The sequence below is a fragment of the Trachurus japonicus genome, chromosome 17, assembly GCF_045865225.1.
Source record: "Trachurus japonicus isolate A0001 chromosome 17, Traja_1.0".
NCBI classification, from domain to species: Eukaryota; Metazoa; Chordata; class Actinopteri; order Carangiformes; family Carangidae; genus Trachurus; species Trachurus japonicus.
This window is the reverse complement of record NC_140923.1, coordinates 5,184,264-5,205,766: the sequence shown is the minus strand read 5'-3', so window position 1 is coordinate 5,205,766 and position 21,503 is coordinate 5,184,264. Positions and strand designations below refer to the sequence as shown.

At 42.5% G+C, this 21,503-nt stretch overlaps 1 protein-coding gene across 1 annotated transcript in view; it reads right to left on the bottom strand.

The window, feature by feature from the left end:
- Nucleotides 1–1,706: 1,706 nt before the first annotated feature.
- Nucleotides 1,707–21,503, bottom strand: part of adcy8 (adenylate cyclase 8 (brain)) — a 144,571-nt gene continuing 124,774 nt past the window's right edge. Inside the window, exons 15-20 of the mRNA XM_085804555.1 lie at nt 21,089–21,167; nt 13,705–13,863; nt 8,150–8,296; nt 5,647–5,739; nt 4,671–4,785; nt 1,707–2,236 (exon numbers count right to left, since the gene is read on the bottom strand). Coding sequence (XP_085660681.1) covers nt 1,707–2,236; nt 4,671–4,785; nt 5,647–5,739; nt 8,150–8,296; nt 13,705–13,863; nt 21,089–21,167 — 1,123 coding nt within the window. The remainder of the gene's footprint in view (nt 2,237–4,670; nt 4,786–5,646; nt 5,740–8,149; nt 8,297–13,704; nt 13,864–21,088; nt 21,168–21,503) is intronic.

The following is a 21,503-nucleotide window of genomic DNA, read 5'->3' as shown; positions in this document are numbered from 1 at the left end:
TCAAAGCAAAATGACGTCGCACACCCTGAGAGGTATTTATTTATTTATTTAGGCTATTTATTTTCCAACCTAGACATTTAAGCAGGGGAGAAGTTATGGAAAAGGGAATATAGCCTAGTTCCAAGCGTACTGCAGCAAGAGTTGACATCTGCACGGCTCGCTATGACGCATGCAGGATTCCCCTCGCTGCTGCATTCAAGACCGTGTGTTGCAGAAGTGGCGTTTCTCTTTCTCTCTCTCCCCCAAGCAGCTAATGTTCTTCCCCAGCATTTACCTCGTAAGTCGGAATTTCTGGCCCGGGTCTTTCCGAGTTCCGAGTGCAAACGAACGCAGCATGAAGCTGTTTTGGTCGTTGTGTAAAGCTGTACAGAAATGGCCGTTTGTCCTGTTTGTCGCGCCGAGTTGTCACGAGCTGCAACACGAGTTTACCCGAGTAAGGAAAACAAATTTGATTGGTCGTTATCGAGCGGGCGGGATATTCAAAGCTTGGGGCGAGCCCGAGCTCCGTGTGTGTGTTGTCTCAGACGTTTGGATGACGGATCCAATATCAGTGGCTGATGAATCATGCGCAGGCTGACGTATAATCCGTGCGCCTGCATTATCCAATGCGGAAAAAAAATACCACACTTTCATCCCGGATTTACTTAAAGGGACAATGAGGAGTTTCTATTTGGTTATAAAAAAGTCTCACGTTAATGTGGATGAATCTACGTTACCCACACTTGTTAATGGGCCCATTTTCAATAAATATATCGTTATTTTGTTATTATTAGTGGTGGTGGAAATGCTGGGCGAGCCGACCAGCGTTTCTTTACTTTCAGTTTTGCGGCGAGTCATGAGAATAACGCAGCTGAATCGCCGTTTATGGTCGGGACTACGACGGTATGTGATCGTCTTTGAACCTCTGACTTTAATTCTTGATGAATGAAAACATGAGTCTGTCTTGCGCCGGTCAAATAATTTCACGGTGCGCGCGGAGGCTCATAAAGGTAGTGTGAAAACACTTCACTTTTCCAAAACTCCTCGTTGTCCCTTTAAAAATAGAATTTTGCACAAAGTTTGGGCTACATCGTCTGATAGATGAGTTATCACACTAATGTTAGGACATTACACAGTCGGCTCAAATTCAATTTTCTTTTCTGTACAGCTTCAAAAATACACACTTTCATCCCGGATTTACTTAAAAATAGAATTTTGAATTCTAAACTGTGGTAATCTTATAAATTGCTTTCTTATTGTTTTTTATTATTATTATTTATTTTTATTTCGTTTTCTTGTTGTTGGTGTTTTTTGTTGTTTGGTTTTTTTATTGTATGTTGTATGTTGTATTTTTATTTTTTAATTAAAATTTTTTGTCTGCGTGCTGTTTTATCTACTTCATTTCTCCCATTTTTGTAGTTTGTCATATGAGCGTCTTATGTGGGATAAAATAAAATAAAAATATATGAGGAAAAATAGATTTTTGCACAAAGTTTGGGCTACATCGTCTAATAGATGAGTTATCACACTAATGTTAGGACATTACACAGTCGGCTCAAATTCAATTTTCTTTTCTGCACAGCTTCAAATTGAAGCCCCGCCCCCTGAGGTCGGTCTCAGACTCAGCCAATGGGATCGTTCCTTCCTTCCCTCCCGACGAGCTCCTTCCGCCTCGGGACAAAAAAAACCTGCGTGGAACTTAAAAAAACTCCAGTCCTCTGCTCTCCTCAGGACAGCTCCGCCTTATCGGCCGGCTCGGCGTGATGCCCCCCGCCCCCGCCGCCTCCTCCTCCTCCTCCTCCTCCCACCTCGGAGCCGCCGGGCGCCAACAACGTCCTGCGGTTGTAGTGGTGGTGGCCCTTCATGATGCCCGAGTTGTTGTTCTCGTTGAGGATCTGCTTCTGCTTCTGGCGGTTGAGCGACTGCACGAGGCCGAGCACCACGGCGGCCAGCGAGTACTGGCCCGTGATCCTGCGCGGCTGCATGATGAGCGGGTTGGGCTGCACGCGCTCCAGCAGGAAGTGCGTCCTGATCTTGCCCTCCTGCTCGCTGATGCCCTTGACGTAGATCTCGCCGCGGTACTCGAAGGAGAAGCCGCGCTCCTTCAGGATCAGGTTGGTGTCCTCGGGCACCTGGATCTTGCCGCTCACGCCCGTGCTGTCCATGCGGCTCGCCAGGTTCACCGTCTTCCCCCAGATGTCGTACTGGGGCTTCTTGGCGCCGATCACGCCCGCCACCACCGAGCCGTGAGCCATACCTGTCGACGACACACAGGGGGGTTACCATGGAGACACAACTGTCTGGTTACAGGAGGACAAAGTGACAAATTCAACACGTCGTTAAAATGAAAAAAAAGATTTAAAGTAGGGCTGTCAAACGATTAATTTTTCTAATCGCGATTAATCACATTTTTTCCATAGTTAACTCGCGATTAATCTCTATTAAAAATATTATATATGGCGCTTTGGACTTTCAACACTCCAAAGTGTTATAATCTCTAGACAAACAACTTTTAGACCAGACCTAGTAGGCCTACCTAATCATAACACATGATGCATGAAACTCACACAGAATTGAAACGAATTGCATCCAGTGGAAATTGCCCTTTACTTTGCTACACCTCTGCCTGGCCAGGTGCATTTGTTTACAACAAAGCCGTCAAAAAATCAATGGATGGAGCTGTGGATATATGTTAGACTGTGTATATTTGTGTAGCAACCAACTTGAAGGTGCCTTACCGCCACCTACTGGACTGGAGGTCCCACACTCCAGTCCTCCAGTCCAGCAGACAGAGGACAAAATGGGCCGCGATTAACAGCGATTAAAAAATGTAATCGCGTTAACTCTGACAGCCCTAATTTAAAGAGAACAACTTGAAGCTTCATAAGCGAAAAAAGGTTCAGAAAAAAGGGCCCAATGACCGTCGGACCCTGAAGGCAACATCCCATCACTGTCCTTTCAATAAGAGGCCAGGCAGCGTAGCCTATGGGCTTTATGCACAGCTCCACTACTTCCTGAAATAAGCCAGCTCCATTATTTCCTGTCTTACATTTTTGGACCGTGTTGTGAGGTCAGACACAGCTGGATTAATCAGTTGGTCCAATAATGTAAGACAGGAAATAAAGGAGCTGGCTTAATTCAGGAAGTAGTGGAGCTGTGCATAAAGCATTTTTCTTCTTCTTCTTCTTCTTCTTCTTCTTCTTCCCATACATGAAAAATCACTAAACTTTGCATGAAGCTCCAGTCCCATGCCAGATTTACTCAACTCCAAGGACATGTCAATATTTCTCCTGGGGGGGGGTACAATAAGTGTTTAAATATTTTTAAAATCCTAACAAAGCAACCGTACATGCTACAGTTTTGCAACTTTTACTATAATGTAGCCCCAAACTTTTACATTTAAACACATTATGAAGTCCATCACTCTGTTTTTTCAAACTGTAAAACATATTAAACCTTTCTTGTCCCACAATTTTTGCCAACAAATTTGCTACACTGCATCTTCAGATCTACCTCCACAAAGTTACCACCCGGGTTTTTGATATTTGAGAAATTGATCCTACAGTGCATGAAAACATTTGACTTAAACATATACCAGCCAATTCTTGGTTAATACAATCCCAATCTTCCTGAAAAAAACTGACAATATTTTTGGAGTCATGGTCGATGAAGTTTGGCAAATATCAGAATTTTATCTGAAAGACTGAATTTTTGAGAACATTTTTAATTCTGCTCTCATGGGAACAACTGGAGTCAATGTAAAAGTGGCATTTTTAAACATCAGATTGTTTTCTTAAAGCAAAACACTTATCATTAAAAACAAATCACCAACATTTCCATGGTGTCTAGATGCAATTATCATAGTTTTGCCTTGATAACAGAATTTTTGACATTTTGACAATTTTTGAAATCTGCCTGGACAGCTGAAGCTACACAAGGTCTCACTTATAGCACTTATAGATATTAGTTCAATGAGTTTAAAAATGGTTCTTGGTGTCAGAGGTTGTGAGTTTAAGCCTCAGCTAAGGCCAAATGGACATTGTAATGCAGATGTTCTTGTTGTCTCCCTATTTTGTCTCTTGTTCCTCAGGATTCCCTAAATGTGTCCACATCTCCCTGGCCCCCATCACTGCTGCAGCTTGAATCCCTCTTATTTCCTGTGGCTGAACCCTTTGGTCCTGAGGCTGAATTTGTCCTTTTTTGTCGTTAAGACACCAGGAAAAGATCATTGCATGGCACTGGTTGCCATGGTGACACCGGCTGGTACCTCTTGGCTTAGTTACAGCAAAACAAAAATAACAGCAGGATGCCTTCATGTGCTCGGAACGACTGCACGGACACCGAGCTACGACCTCATGAAGGCTGAAAACCATCGACGAGACTGAACACTGAATGTGAAGACGTCGTTCTGAAAAGGTTTTTTTCTTTTTTTTTTAGACATAATAAAAACTGACAGATCAATACGTACAGAGAGAACATGATGGATTGATCAGCAGTGACAATAGAGACAATAGAATTAGTTCCAGCTTTAATAGGAACATCCTACACCCTCAATCATCTTCATTAGAAGAATAAAGAATAAGACGGAGATAAAAACAGAAGAGGAGGAGGAGGAGGAGGAGGAGGAAGACAAAAAGGGAAAAGAATGAGATAAAAGACAGAGATGAACAGAGCGTCTCTCCAGCTCTTACCGATCCTCAGCTCAAAGTTGTTGAACGAGTGCTTGTTGATCTCCTTGATGCTCTCTTTGAGGGCGATGGCGAAGTCGGCTAACGCACACAGGTGACCCCACTTATCTTCACATTGCTGTGGAGAACGGAGAACCAGATCAACGTCAGGACCTGGACCTCAAGATCTGAGCTTCAGGACCAGAGCTTCAGGACCAGAGCTTCAGGGCCTGAGCTTATGTCAAGTCATTTTAACATTTAAAAGCCAGACTGGATATGTGTTGTAGATCTCTGTAATTCAGTTTTGCCGAGTCAAAAAGAACATTTCAGATATCTGCAACTACATTCTTCCTAGGACAAATGACGTCACTTTTGCCATTCATGTGTATGGGGTTTGTCATTACAGATATCTACAATTCAGTTGCAGATATCCGCTATGTGAATTACAGATATCTGTAACTGAATTACCACTAGTACTAATTCCAGTTTGAGATATCTACAATTTGATTCTGACTAGTCATTAATTCAACTCAATTAAAGATATCTACATGTCCCTTTTCAGATATCTTAAATTAGGTTTTGACTAGGCGAAATGACGTTGTCGATACCTCAAACTGGAATTAGTACTAGTCGTAATTCAGTTACAGATATTCGTAATGCACATAGTGGATATCCGAAACTGAATTGTAGATATCTGTAATGACAAACCCCATACACATGAATGGTTACAGTGACGTCATTTGTCCTAGGAAGAACGTAGTTGTGGATCTGAAATGTTCTTTTTGACTAGAGGCAAAACTGAATTACAGATATCTTGAATAAAAAATCCAACTATTCAAAATGTATTTACGACCAGTCAGAAAGACGTTGTTGATATCTACAATGTTAGTTCCGGAGAGTCAAACTTAGCTTTTAAATGTTAAATCTGCTTGCCATATGAGCTCCAGGACCTCCCCTGCTGCTGCTGCTGCTGCAGGTTACAACCAGGTGTCACTCTCACCTGTTTCTCCGGAGACAGACCGGACACGGCCATGTAGGTGCTGCCGATCGTCTTGATCTTCTCGATGTCCTGGAAGCGGTCCTCGCCCAGCAGCTGACAGACAGAGAAATCAACACTGGTCAGCCCAGCATCCAACACCTGCAGGATTTGGCTTCTCTGAGTGTTTTATTCTGAAATCTGCCCTTCAAAATAAAACATGGAGCTTTAATCTATTCATACATTATCTTGTAAACACTTAAAGCAGAAGTAAGTGATCCGGTCGTTTTGGCTAATGCTGCGTTCCAGGCAGGCTTTTGAAACCGTAAATTACAGCTTCAAGTCACGACTTACAACTTTGTAGTGTTCCAGGCAACCCACTCGTGTTTTTCCGACCTGTTGCCTGTGAAAGTCACTATAACGGCCACTGGTAACTTCCGACCCGTGAACTCGCACCAGATCGAACTGGTATGACTTCACAGGTCGGAAAAACACGAGTTACGAGTTGCCTTGAACACACCCGAACGTCTTGTCAGCCGATGGAGTTAGCAGCCCCCGCCCTCGTCATGGATCTATTGGTCCTCGTCCCTACGTCACCACATTCAGGCGCATCCCTTGGCTGCACACACACACACACAGCCCTGCATGCCGTTCTCTCTCCTCATTGGATAAAAACTGTAGGATACGAGAAAAGTTTTCTCCTCGGCTCAGAGCAGAGCAGAGTGACGGAGAGACTCGTGTTTCAGACCAAACACTCTATGTAAGTGATTGCTGTCGGAAGATATAACTATTTAAGACTTATATTAACACAAAAATATCACTTACTTCTGCTTTAACCTGAGAAGCCCGAGTGCCACTTAGCGTTTTCCCTCCTTTAACTCCCTGTCTCTGACCACAGGTGCAACATCAACACAACATGATGATGATGCTGTAAAACAAGTCGTCTGCTGAATCTGCATCAAGTCAAAAGAGACGTGACTGAAACAATAAGAAGCAGCTCGTCGTCCGACACGTCCTCTGTCTCCGTTCTGAGACCTTTCAGAGCAGAGCTGGTGTTGATGTGTAATTAACTGCTCTGTTAATTGTCTCCTGATGAGTCTGCTGCTGCTGACACCGTGATCCCTGTGCTGCTGTCGGGAGGTGAATGAGTCAGTGACTGAGCTCAGCCGACGTCCGTCTGTCTGTTTCTCCTGTCTAGGGATGTCACCATTATACATTTTCTTGGTACGATTATTGTCAGAGAAATAATCACGGTGTTACGATTATCATGATTATTTTGCATTAATTAATTTCACAACACTATGAATGTGTAAAATCAATTATAGTCAAAATATAATTACATTACTCATTGTTTACACAAAATATTTCAAGTATCTATTAATAAAGGACCAATTCTTAAATATTCAGGTCATAATTGTCGAAATTGTCCCGAAAAAAATTAAATAAGTCTATATTTCAAGCTTGTTTGTAGCGGAAGCTCCTCTTCCCAGTTCGTCCAAATTTGACGAACCGGGAAGAGGAGCTTTGAGAAGCTTCCGCTAAAAACAAGCTTGAAATATAGACTTATTTAATTTTTTTCGGGACAATTTCGCATTTCGGGGCTTCAATACAAGACAGACATTACATACGAGCAGCATGGAGGTAATTTGGATGTTTTTTGGTGTGTTTTTTTGTTACGAAGACAGTTGGTATCCATTTGCAACCGTTATATGGACATGCACTGCTACGCCGAGACCCCCTGTAACTCAGAGAAGGAACGGAGGACTCTGAAACTTCTCCCAGCCCTTAGTCCACATGAGGGGGAGGAGATAATGAGTGAAATTTCAATTTTTCAGGAGTAAACATTTACCTACATTGTGCTGTAGTTTGCAGCACTTTTGTTAGTTTGTAGCCAATGTGTGTTTTCTTCAGTTGTAGTGTATTGATCCCTCTGGGCCACCGTAGGACAGAGATCACCCATCCACCAACCAGACCCTGAACTTAACGGGTTTAAAGTGTGAAGAGAGTAATGTGGCTTTCAAAGTGAAAGGGAGACGGCACTTCCTTTCACCGTTTTATGATTCTGAACCGTTTCAGAAAAGTGGACGGCCCCTGAACGCAGCACGGCGGTAATAGCTGGTGTCTCAGCGGTGAGGATTCTCTGTCTGACTTTTGCTCCGAGCTTCTTCTCCGTCATTAGAAAAATCTGAGAGACATTTGAACAGAGGAGGCGCAGCTTCAAACTGCTGCCGTTAGTCGAGAGGGAAATCAATACTGGGAGCAAACTCAGGTCTGGATTCATCTGGGTCGGCTGCTATACTTGGTGCCTGTGATATTCCCCGTGGTGGTTCTCTCTCCGCCTGACACAAACACGATGTGACGAGCTGCAGACGCCAGCTCTTCCCATTAATCTGCTCTGAAGTGTTCTGGGGGACGAGGTGGATCTTTTCATCAGAAAAACACTGTCGAGACTGTTGACGTCGCCTGTGATGTTTAAAAGTCGGGCTGAAGTAGAAGTGGGTGGACTTCAAAGTCCGCTCGGTCTCACCTCGTCAAAGTCGGCGATGATTTCGTTGAGGAGCCTCAGGCACTCGACTCCCTGGTTGTTCATCTCCGTCTGGGAGTAGAAGTCGGCGAAGCCCGGGATGGAGGCGAACATCACGCCCACGGCGTCGTAGGACTGAGAGTACAGCTCCTGTAGGGACGGAGATCACAGCAACAGCTTATTGTTCATGTTTTCACTCAATTAAAATGAAAAATAACTCTAACCGTCTCTTTGATCTCATTCCTACACAAGCTGTCTCAAGATAAGGACGTTTAGTTCTTTGGTGAAAACTGTGGTTCAATAAGAACTCATCTGATTAAAGCTCCACACAGTATAAAGGTAGATGTTTGTGTTAAAGCTCCATACAGTATAAAGGTAGATGTTTGTGTTAAAGCTCCATACAGTATAAAGGTAGATGTTTGTGTTAAAGCTCCATACAGTATAAAGGTAGATGTTTGTGTTAAAGCTCCATACAGTATAAAGGTAGATGTTTGTATTAAAGCTCCATACAGTATAAAGGTAGATGTTTGTGTTAAAGCTCCATACAGTATAAAGGTAGATGTTTGTGTTAAAGCTCCATACAGTATAAAGGTAGATGTTTGTGTTAAAGCTCCATACAGTATAAAGGATGTTTGTGTTAAAGCTCCATACAGTATAAAGGTAGATGTTTGTATTAAAGCTCCATACAGTATAAAGGTAGATGTTTGTGTTAAAGCTCCATACAGTATAAAGGTAGATGTTTGTGTTAAAGCTCCATACGGTATAAAGGTAGATGTTTGTGTTAAAGCTTCATACAGTAAAAAGGTTTAAAGGAAAAAAATAAGCCTATTCGGGTGTATTTTCGGCATATTCAATTAGTGTATGGCTCATTTGCATATTCAAATTCATTTTCAAAGAAACTTGTAATACAAAAAATGTTACATTTCATGGATACTTTCATTGTGTAAAGTTTCATTGTGATAGGAGTAAAGGAAAAAAATAGCCCCATTGGGGTGTACTGTTTTCTGGCCTTATTGGCATCATATACAGTAAATCAATCTTGGATTGATGAGAATTAAACATATTTCCCCAACTAGGATTTCTTAGGACTTTTAGTATGTTGTTCTGGACACCTTATAGAAATGATGTATGGTGAAAAAAAATTCTATTACAATTAGTCTGTCAGAAAACGCTATTTTGTCTGGACTATCAGACTTGATCTCTGTGTTGAAAGCTTTATGATAAATGAAGTAGTGCATGTGTTTGGTGCTGATTGTTGACAGCTGCACTACAGCGTCTCCTCCACTGGGGGGCAATGTGGACACACACACATAGACACACACACAGCCAGACTGACATCAAACAGCATGTGCCCACATACTAAAGCCACATGCTGCATTTAATCATGTTGTTATGGGGATATTTCAATAATATGCTGGTAAACATAATGTCCAGTCAGAGTTCAACATCTCCACTTAATTATTCAGGAGACGTCAGCCCCCCCGCCCCCCCCCCCCTCTCTAATTACACACTTATGGAAAAGAAAACCTCTGACTTCATTGTGACATCCTCGCTGACATTATTCACTCTCTTAATGAGCTCAGTCAAATGTCAAAGCTTCAAAGTGAAAAGTTGGTCAAAGTCAAACTAATTTAATTTCTCTGGTTCTTCTCGGCTCGTCATCACATGATGGCGGCAGTCGGAGCTCTGAGGTGTTTCATCCTGCAGGTGAAGTCTCTTCTACAGGCCGTGACAGTGTTGGTGCAGACAGGAGTTAAAGGAGCAGTCTCAGTGTTTGTGATCATAAAAGTCTCTGAGTCTCTAAATGTTGGGTTGAGATCTGGAGACAGTGAAGGCAACACATCCTCAGCTCGATCAATATCCTCGTGACCTGATTGTAGAATGTGAATCTGGTTCTCTGGGCTGAACAGAAAAAATTTCATATTGGCGTTTCCTTCTTTCTTTCTTTCATTTTTAAAATGTTTACTTCTATGAGGTTTGACAAATTTATCATCTGTTTTCTGAGTGATGCAATAAAAACAGAGCAGATTTCAGAATAAAACACTCAGAGAAACCAAATCCTGCAAAGTTGTTGTTGGATGGTGGGTCCAGGTGGTGGTGAGGGGGCGGGGCTTTGTTGTGACATCACAAAGTGACAGGAAGTCCTGACGGCTGGTTTTAAGGCTCAGTTTCTGAATACAGGCTGTGTGCATTTCTCTGTGGACTGAGGCTTTGATACTTTCACAGTATTAATATAGAACCTAGAGCTGCTTTATAATCACACTACACATGGACATCTACCTTTATACTGTATGGAGCTTTAACACAAACATCTACCTTTATTTTGAAGGAGCTTTAACACAAACATCTACCTTTATTTTGAAGGAGCTTTAACACAAACATCTACCTTTATTTTGAAGGAGCTTTAACACAAACATCTACCTTTATTTTGAAGAAGCTTTAACACAAACATCTACCTTTATTTTGAAGGAGCTTTAACACAAACATCTACCTTTATTTTGAAGGAGCTTTAACACAAACATCTACCTTTATTTTGAAGAAGCTTTAACACAAACATCTACCTTTATTTTGAAGGAGCTTTAACACAAACATCTACCTTTATTTTGAAGGAGCTTTAACACAAACATCTACCTTTATTTTGAAGGAGCTTTAACACAAACATCTACCTTTATTTTGAAGGAGCTCTAATAGATGTGATCCACTACTGATGCTCAGGATCAGAATAAAAATGGATGAATGTCTAAACTCTGTAATTCTACATCTTTAACACCTGTAAGTAACAGAAAGTAAAGTTTAAACTTCATCTCACTGATGTGAATGTGAAACTCTGACACCACCACAACACCGGGAGCTCGGGCTGTAAAAACCTTTAAGATGAGGATGTTGACACAGACGACACTCAGCTGTGTCACCTGATTAATTCCAAAGATCATCAACACCTCTTCAGGGGTGCAGCAGCCTATTAATAACCCAGTGCTCCAGTGTCTAAATCACGGAACAATAAACAGCCTGATTAATAATGTAACAAGTGATTAGGACCCAACCTATCCTAATGGATGCATTTTTAATCATGTCCTTTTTAATTAGGAACAAGCATGGGAGCAGAATGATAGCAGCTCTCCTCTCCTGACATTCATAATTCATCGGCCTGCTCGCCTTTTGTTCGCGAGGCAACGGAAGATCGAGGGAGTCGATAATGAAGGAGCCGGCCGGGCGGACGAGGACAATATGGCGATTTGATAACTGTCAGACGACCAGCAGAACAGACACAGGATAAACAAAGGGAAACTTTGTTTGTCCTGCGTTAAATTATATAAAAAAACAAAACACTAACATTCAACCTTGTGACTTGTTGTGTTTTCCTGTTGATGGATATTTAAATCTCATTTATCGTCTCATTTTCTGCCTTAATTGCTGGCGGCTCGTTACAGCGCAGCCTTTGATTAGGAAGTTTTCACACTAATTAATCTAATAAATCTCTTTTTTTTTCTTCCATCGTCACGCTGTGTTAATGCAAACTAACACGTAGAAGCTCTGAGGACAGCAGCGCTCACAGTGAATGTGTGTGTTTCTCTATTCACTGGAAATTAGGAGCACAAAGGGAAAAAAAGGGCAGAAGAGATAAGGTGAACAAGAAAAAGAGGAAACTCTGCAAAAGTTTGCAAGATTTGGAGGCAGCTGAGTCACCGCTGCAGCGACCGGGAGACAAATCAATGTGTTCGCCACTGCCACCGCCGCCGCCGGCGACTGACAACGTGTTATTAAAGTCCAATCAAATGCACGCAGTCAAAAAAAAAAAAACACAGAAAGCTGCACAAAGGTTTCCAGCTGAATGAACCGCCCCGACAGCTCTCTGTCTGGCTCTCTACAGCTGTTCAGTCTTTTCTTTCTGGAGTCAAAGCTGCAGCGGTGGCGGCTTTTACACGTGTGTTCTCACCTCATCACTGACGTCTCCATCAGATCTCAGACCAAACCTGAAAAATCAGTTGTTTCATGGCTCAAATTGACTTTTATCCAGTTTTAAATCTTGTGTTTTAGATTCTCCACAGGTTTGTCGTCTTTGCGTCGACGTCCTACAGTCCTCGCTGGTTTAGCTCCGTCTCTCTCGCCACTTTCCCACTAAAATTAGCGGGTCGACACTGTCTTTTTTTTTTTAAACACAGGTCAAACTGCTTACAATCGGCATCGGGCTTCTTTCCCACTGGCCAGAAAACTCAACGTCTGGTCTCAGCCAACAGCCAAGGAAACAATGGAGAACAGCACGGAAGCTGGTGAGGTGGTGGTCAGTGTGTTTCCCTCCTCTTCCCCTCTGTCAGTGGCTTTAAATGTTTTTTTGGCTGGTAGGAAAGGGGCTTCTGAGTGTTGTTTAAACCATGTCATCAGATCTTGTCTTTGTCTAATCAATAGATTGGTTGTTTATTATCATTAAGACACCTCGGTGGTTTAACCACTTTAACCTGTTTCACTACTGGATTAATGAGCTGCTCTGTTTGTTGTGGAGCGGAGGAGGAGGAGGAGGAGGAGGAGATGTCTGTGGACCAATCAGCTAGTGTTGTGTTCAAGACCACCTAAACCGAGACCAAGTCAAGACCAAGACGATCACTGTCTTCAGTCCCAGTCGTCATAATAATCACGTGGCTTCATATTTTAAAATTAATTAAAAAGAAAAGATGATTTGATCTAAAAACTTAGTGAAATACATCATAAAAACCAGTGGTTCTCAAACTCAATCTCAACTTTTTTACATCAACGGCCCCTAAACTGACACAAATTGGACAAAATGTTGAAACCATCACCAGAAACACACAAATATTTGTTCTGAGATTGAATAACGTTACAGTTTTTTTAGTCAATGTACGTTCAAATTACTGCCAGTGGCGTGAATCTTTGGAAAAATTTCAAAAAATTTCTGGGGGAAAAAATGTGGTAAATTTTGGAGAAAAAGTCGGGAACCCCGTTGTACCCTCTCTAAGATCCCTGGGGGTCCCCGGACCTCACTTTGAGAACCACTGACATAAACCAAAGTGAGAGAGTGACACAGAGAAATATGTGGTTATTAAAGTGTGTGTGTGCGTGTCTCAGACGTTTGAATGACGGATTACGGATCCAATATCAGTGGCTAGTGAATCGTGTACAGGCTGACGTATAATCCGTGCGCCTGCATTATCCAATACGAAAAAAAAAACTACACTAAAATACACACTTTCATCACGGATTTACTCAAAAATAGAATTTTGCACAAAGTTTGGCCTACATCGCCTGATAGATGAGTTATTACACTAATTTTATGACCCAGAGTGGGCTCAAATTCAATTTTCTTTTCTGTACACCTTTAAAAAAACAAACAAAGATGTCACTGAGTCCAGTTCGACTGAGACCAAGACCTTGAAGATGTGGACTTAAGACTGGTCTGAGTACAACAACACAACACTACAATGAGCTGCAAGTAAAAAAAAAAAAAAAAACCTCCTGAACATCTGGATGATCAGTTACCATAGAAACGGTTTAAACAATAAAAGGTCTGTCAGTGTGTGAAGGGAGGCGAGGCGAGCACTGACCTCGTTGTCGCGGTCCTTCTCCAGGAAGTGTCGGGCCACGTGGCTGGGCAGGATGTTCCTCAGCATGTTCTCGTTGTGTTCCCGCAGCTCCTTCATCTCGTTGATCTCCTCTTTGGCCTGGACGCGCCACAGGAAGTCCAGCCGGGCCGTGTACTCCAGCTGAGGACACACACACACACACACACACAGACACACACAGACACACACACGTTCACGTCACCTCTCAGAGCATTTATTTAAACTCTGTTGTTTACATTATTGAAATGATAGAGAGGCAGTGCCGCTGCCGCCGCCGTTCAGGAATGAAAGGCTAAATTAAAAAAAAAAAGAAGGTCGGATCAATTATGAGAGAGGAGAGAGTGCGATCAATCTGAAGTGCAGCAGAAAGGACTTTAATAGGCAACACAAATTGCTTTTCTTGATGCACAATTACCACAAAGTCATTTGAATACATTAGAGCCCAACACAAGTCAGCGGCGTGCAGTTTGTGCTTGTTGATGAAAGTCGAGGGCAGGACGCACTCCTCTCTCTCTCTCTGTCTCTGTCGATCGGTGGAAACAGTTTGGTGATTAATTGTGGGATCAATTAGTCCTTTAATCACACGACTGAGTCATAAAACTACAATCTCATTCTCTGTTTTCTACAATTATGAACGTGCAGCAGCCTGCGGGACAATGAGACGGCGCCTGCTGCAACAAAGAACGTCTGCTTTTCCCTCAGCTCAATTTCAAAATAAAAGCCCTTTCATATGGTTTTGTTTTAAAGGGATAGTTCAACATTTTGGCAAATTGGCCCATTGCCATAATCTCTATAGTCATAGCAGTGGGTTCGTTACCTTTAATTGTCGGTGCAAGCTATTTTTAGAACGGCGGAGCAGAGCCGTGAGCTGCTCAGAGCTACGCTACGGAAGCTCATGGGATTTCTTGGTTTCCCTCATCAAACTCATCAAATACACAATCCAACAACTCCACAACGCTCTGGTGGACAAGTTGTGACCTGCACATTCACCACGCTATGAGATAATAACACAACGTTACCAGACAGAGTTGTTTTAGAGGGAAATACATGCATGTTACTGTTGCTGTGCATATAATTACTGTTGTTGTCTGTCCTGTGACGTACAATGTTGTCCTTCATTTTAACGTACAGTCAGTGAAGACGAATCTCCCCATGGGGACCAATCAAATCAATCAATCAAATCAAAACCGCAGTTTTTCAGCAAGCAGTCTCTGCATTTGCCTCTGAGCTCACGACTCTGCTCCGCCGTTCTAAAAATAGCTTGCACTTGACAATTAAAGGTAACGAACCTACTGCTATGACTATAGGGATTATGGCAATGGGCCAATTTGCCAAAATGTTGAACTATCCCTTTAATCAGACTAACACTAAAAGTTTGATCTTTACAGAGTGTTTCAGATCAGTTTTGTATCATTATCTAAGTGAATCAAAGACCAAAACAAAGGTTGAACATGAGTTACTCAGATGAAACAGTGTGATCATCAGACTCACGGTCGCTGTTTTAACTTTGCCTATTGCAATGAATCCTGGGATACATTTAGATACAAGTGGAAACTTCATTACCCAGGATGAAAAAAGGATGCATTTGAGGGAGGCTGGGAAATGACACGACTCTGATATTTCAAACTAAAACTAAAGGAACCTCTGGGTTTCTGCAGATCAAACAAAATGAAACAAAGAGAATTTCTTCTAGGGACCGGCACCGTGATGAACCTACCGCTCTTCAAACGTGTCCACTCTAATCAGAAGAAACTCTAATCCTTTCAGAGTAAGAGCCTTGTCCACAGCTCCCGTGTAATGAAATGAAGCGGTGTCTGTGTGTGTAATGTAATTGCTGCTCTGACAGGAAGCAGCGCTGGTGAAGAAGAACAACAACCTCAGCTTCTGGCCTCCTCCGCCCTCCATTAGTTTATTACGTAAAAAACAACATCTGTTTTAGCTTCATCTGCAGCTTCTGGAGACGCAAACCATCAGCAGGGAACACACACACACACACACACACACACACACACCAAACCTGCTTGATTCAACGCATTAATCTGTCACGTTCAGAGTTAAACGCAGGAGGACACACAATCGTCCCGTAATCATCCGTCATCTGCTCGCACAATGAGCGACGCGCGACGCCTGAAGCTTTGGCATAATGTCGGTGGGAAATGTGTGTTATTGTGCATACATCATACGTAACTCATTGTGGAGACATCATACAAAACACTCAGATTTAACAAGCGCCGAATGAGAGTGAGATTCTCATAATGAAAGAGGCAGTGAGGGAGAATAAAGCAGCGCGACTCTCCTCCATCTTCCCGCTCTAATGAGCTCCTCTGCACGGCAACACAACAAAAACATCACTTGAACGTCTCTGAAAGAAGCTCCAACTGACGTGGTGTTCGCTCAACAACGGAACGACGGCACTGCAGCGCGTTCTCCGCCACAAAAGGGGACTGAAAAGGCCGATCGTCATCAGAGCGCAGAGATTATCCCGGCGTTTAGTTCAATGACGTGTTTCCTTCATCTCACGTCTTCCTGTCGGATCTCTGCTCAAAACAGCCAACGTAGACGACACGGAAGAGCTGACTTTGGTTTCTCCAAATTCTCTCCTGAGAGATTATTTCATAAATTGTTCCTGTTATACAGCTATTATTGTATTAATGTTATGTCAAAAATGTAACATGCAGAAAAAATGAATATGTGAGTATTGGGGGCGGGACTAGATAAGCTTTTGCTTCTCCCGCTTTCCCTTTCGGTCATGTGTATTGTATTAATTGGATTGAGATGATGTGTGATGATGATGACTAATTGACATGCCCGAAATGAACCAAATAAATAAATAAAAATTGCTTTAGGGACTGGCAGCTGAAGGTCGACCTATGGAGACAGCTCAAATTCCCAGAGAACGTCGCAGCAACCACACTCAGGCCAGATATGGCACTGGTGCCAGAAACTTTTTAAAGAATGAGGAGATGCAGATGTCCTATACGTCCTTCAGTTGGGTTATGTCTTGATGTTTTGTGTGTAGGACTCCCTCGTAAACGAGTTGTGACAACTCAAGGGGCTTATCCTACGAAAATAAACAACTTCAACAGGACACTACAATGACTCGGTATCTGTAAATGGGTCGGTGCTAGCTAGGTATCGTGCTAACTTTAGTCAAACAACAGGATTTCCTGAGCTGGAGGAAGTTTGATCCTAAAGTTGCAACATTTCTTCTCAACAGGACTAAACGAGTGCCGAAGCAGTGGATGGCTAACCCGATTGAGATTGGATGCACAGGTGTCGGTCAGTCCTTCACTGGGGAACTCAAGATGTTGGGAGTGAAGGGACTGAATGCAAGGAGAGCCATCAAGAACATCACAGATGGCATCAAGATGGCTGTGGATCAAACGGGGAGATCCGTAGTCAACCAAAACCATGTAGACACAAGCCAGGGCTCGATCAACCGTGACTGGGACACCTGGGTGAGCGTGTATGATATTGCAAGACCCAAAACACCCGATGACCCCAGGATACACCACTCATGATGTGTCTAAGCAACCCCAAGAGGTGTTTCTAGAATTGCTACCCATCTAATGTAGCTAAAGTAGCTGTTTGCTCACCAGTTGTAGAAGTAAACAAAGAAAAACACGCACTCTCCAAAAAAACTCTCAGGAACTAACTGAAGAGGTGCACGGCCAGAAGATAAACTTAAAGAAACAAAAGAAAGGACACGAGTGCTGCTGGCCTTTCTTTTGTTTCTTTATGCTAACCAGTTGTACCAAGAGCTGTCGCCATCGTTGATACGTCCTTCAGGACACTACAGTGACTCGGTATCGGAAAATGGGCCGGGGCTAGCTAGGTATCATGCTAGCTTTACAAGAAGATAAGAGGTTGGAAATGTGTAGAAGTTAAACAGCAGGATTCCCTGAGCTCGAGGAAGCGAAGAAACAAAGTTTGATCCTGAAGTTCCAACGTTTCAACGTTACAGGACTAAAGACTTTAGTCGCATCAGATTCGTCAGGTTGCACGTTCGTCATCACTTCATTCCTTTTTCTTCTCCAGACTCTTATTCTAAACCTGATGTAAAGAATCTTGAGGTAACGTTCAACAACTGATTGGCTTTTGGCCTTTTCCAGCCTCACTTCACCTGGAACGACCTTGAAGAGACGAGTCACGCGTTCCAAAGCTCCTTGTCCTTATCCTCTGCTGCCTCCACCGTGTTCAAAATGCTGCTCGCCTTCTGGCCAACTCCCAGTTCGCTTCATTATGGATGTTAAGCTCTTAATGTTTGTTTTTAAAGCCGTTGCGTGACCTTGTCCGGCCTGATTTGTCTGAGCTCTGTGGTCGTCGGGCCGACTTCTCTTCAAGTCCCTACAGGTCCAGGTGTAAACAGTGTTTTCACTGCAGCTGTTGCTAAACTTCAGAGGCTTTGCTCCATGACTTACATTAATGACCAAACACTTTTTAAATCCAAGCTCAAGACTCATTTATTCAGAAGCTTTGTGACTCTTTAAAAAAAATCGAATTCTTCAACTTATATTTGTAATGAACGTTTCTATTTCTGTTGTTCTTTGATTATTCATCTTTAAGCTTCTATTTTAACTATGTAAATCACTCTGTTTCACATTTTGGATGTTGTGAACTACTTAAATTTTGATTGATTGATAGATAGATTGATTGATTGAGTCCACTGCTGTACCTTGCTGGAAAACAACACCAGTGAAGCGAGCTAAGCAGCTGGCTCTGGCTTGGTTTGGCTCATCATCTCATCATTTTCCGATACCGAGTCACTGTCGTGTTCAGCCTGCAATGAGGCAGCAACACATCGATCAGTTTTACAAACAGCTCTTTCAAGAAAATGTCTCCGTCCTTTATTCCACACTAAGAAGCTGTGTAGAGGAAACATAAACATAAACACAGTTGAATAAATGAATGTAACTCCAGTGACAGTGTAAAAAATCTACATAAAAAACCCTGAAAAATATAGATTCATCTCCATAAGAAAAGGCTGAATCAAAGAGGAACAACACTTCCTCTGTGTAAACACTGTAAATAAGCTGAACATAAGTTTCTGGAGCTGGAATAAAACACCTGCTGTGAGTCTGAGCACTGGCAGAGCCCAGAGTACTTTTCTCACCCGGAGCCAATTTCACCCAAAGTTTATTTGAGGTTATTCTGCAGGAAAAAAAAAAGAAAAAAGGACAGAGCCAATTACAGAGCTCACATTGTGTTTAAACCCCGACACATCGCACTATTAACGCTGCACTAAAGAGAAAGCCGGATTGCATTTGGCTCGGCGGCGGCCGTCCCTGTTAAGAGGAAACGGCCTCTTTCATATGCGCTGTCTCTTTTCTCTGGGCCCGATGCAGCCGACTGTTACACACCTCACGCTGCGAGCTGCCTATTGTCTCTGCTTTTCCAAACAAGTGGCAGAATTGACCCGGGGAAAATCAATATGCCACTGGGTGACTTCAAATGCGGCTGGGTTTTTTTTTTCTACTTTCATGGAGGCTACAAAGGACCCTCAATTACAACCTTTCTCTCTCTCTCTCTCTCTCCTCCATCTCCGTCCGTCTGCCGAGCCGCCGAACGACACGATCAAAGGTTGCCATAGAGAAAAGCATGAAAGCGATGTGGTGATACCAGCTTCCTCCGGGCTGCTGACTCTGACTGTGTGTGTTTATAAAAGAAAAGAAAAAAAAAAAAGGATGACACTTAGCATCAGACGTGTGAAGGGAGACACGTCAGTCTGTCTGAGGATCATCCAGCTCTAGAGAAACCCACTGATCTGTGACCCACAGTCTGAACGTCTCAATCAGTTCAACCACAGAGAATCATGTTTCACCAGCAACAGTCCCAGTGAAACGGAGGGAAACAGACTCATGATTCATCAGTTTAATCGGGTTTCTGAAGCTCAGAGTGAGCTGCTGCTCGGCCGCCATCTTGGCAGCGCCTGACCCCTAATTCCCAGCTAATCACTTTTTTATACTATCAACACTATGTGTAAATATTCTTTTTATTTTTACTCTATTTTTGTAAATCACTGTATATACTCTTGAAATGATTCGGCATATAAGCATATAACTGTAGGGGATGTCTTTCTCTCTCTCTTTTGTTTTTACATGTTTGTTCTGTATCATTTTTACGATGGAGTATTAGGGCCACATTGAGAAAAAAAACAAAACAGACTTTGAGAATAGAGTCATAAATTTACGGGAATAAAGTCGTAAATTCATGAGAATAAGTTGTACATTTCCTACGAGAAAAAAGTCATAACATTACGAGAATAAAGTCGTAAATTCACGAGAATAAAGTCTTAAATTTACGACTTTATTCTCCAAGTTTGTGATTTTTTTATTTGTCAATGTGGCCCTATTACTCTGTCGTACATTTTATATTTGCATATTTTTCTACCTTGTATGCTACAATGCTACTGTAACAACCAAATTTCCCATGCTAGGGATGAATAAACAGTCTTTTCTCTTATACGTCTTAAAAAATGTGCAAAGGGGAGGAGCCTGTGTGGAGCCCAAAGCTGTCACTCAAACAGGCCCCACCCACAATTATACATCATTTTAAAGGCTTAAAGGAGGAAATTAGTTTTAAGATCCAAAATATTTTGTAAATATGGTTATTAATTTTCTGCTGTAAACTTAAAGGGATAGTTCAACATTTTGCATTCGGCGGAGCGTTATTATCTCATAGCGTGGTGAATGTGCAGGTCACAACTTGTCCACCAGAGCGTTGTGGAGTTGTTGGATTGTGTATTTGATGAGTTTGATGAGGGAAACCAAGAAATCCCATGAGCCTCCGTAGCGTAGCTCTGAGCAGCTCACGGCTCTGCTCCGCCGTTCTAAAAACAGCTTGCACTTACAATTAAAGGTAACGAACCTACTGCTATGACTATAGGGATTATGGCAATGGGGCCAATTTTCCAAAATGTTGAACTATCCCTTTAAAGGACATTTTATCACGGGAGTCTATGGAGACTGACTCACCCTAGTGGTGAGGAGAGGAACTGCAACTGCTGCTTCTTCACTGCCTGAACACGGCTGCAGACGAGTCTCAGTTTAGATGATGACTTTTGTTGATGTTGTAATTATTCATGATTATGGAGACGTCGCCCGCGACAACACAAGAAGACAAACGTTGGACGGTCGGTGTCAACTCCTCATCACCTTGTTTGATCAGTCTGCAGCTGTCTGTCTCTTCTCCTCTTATTCTGACTTCAGGTTTGCTGCTAACGCTAATCACTCAGTTGCATAGCAACAGGGATGATGCAGTGTTGCTCAGTGCCCAATGCATCCTGGTCCTCTGTTGTAACCATGCAAAGGAGAAGTTTTCAACTCACAGCTTTAGTTTGTTAATAACCGGACAGAAGCGGTTGTACCTGCTGGCCGTGGTAAAACACTGCGAGGAGGAACATCGCCATCAGCAGCAACGACGTCTCTTTAGTTCCCAGGAAGTTTCTGTCGGAGGAAGAGAAGACGAGAACATCACAATCACGATCTGAAGTCAAACTTTGTTTCTCTGCTTTTAATTCTCCTCTGATTCAAACAAACACAGACAAATGATCTAATACACGATGACCGCTCTGAATTTTCATGTCCCCTCAAGCAACAAGGTTTTTTAGGAAGAGTCTGATGTTTGAAGTTTTGAAAACAAGGTCCCTCCTGTAATATTTATAATACACTACGCTCGTAACAAAAAAAAACAAAAAAAAAAACAACCCTCATGGAGACGGAGACTGAAGAAGGAAATGGGGCAAACACACAAAAAGGAGCTGTGGCTGCTGGAGTTGCTCC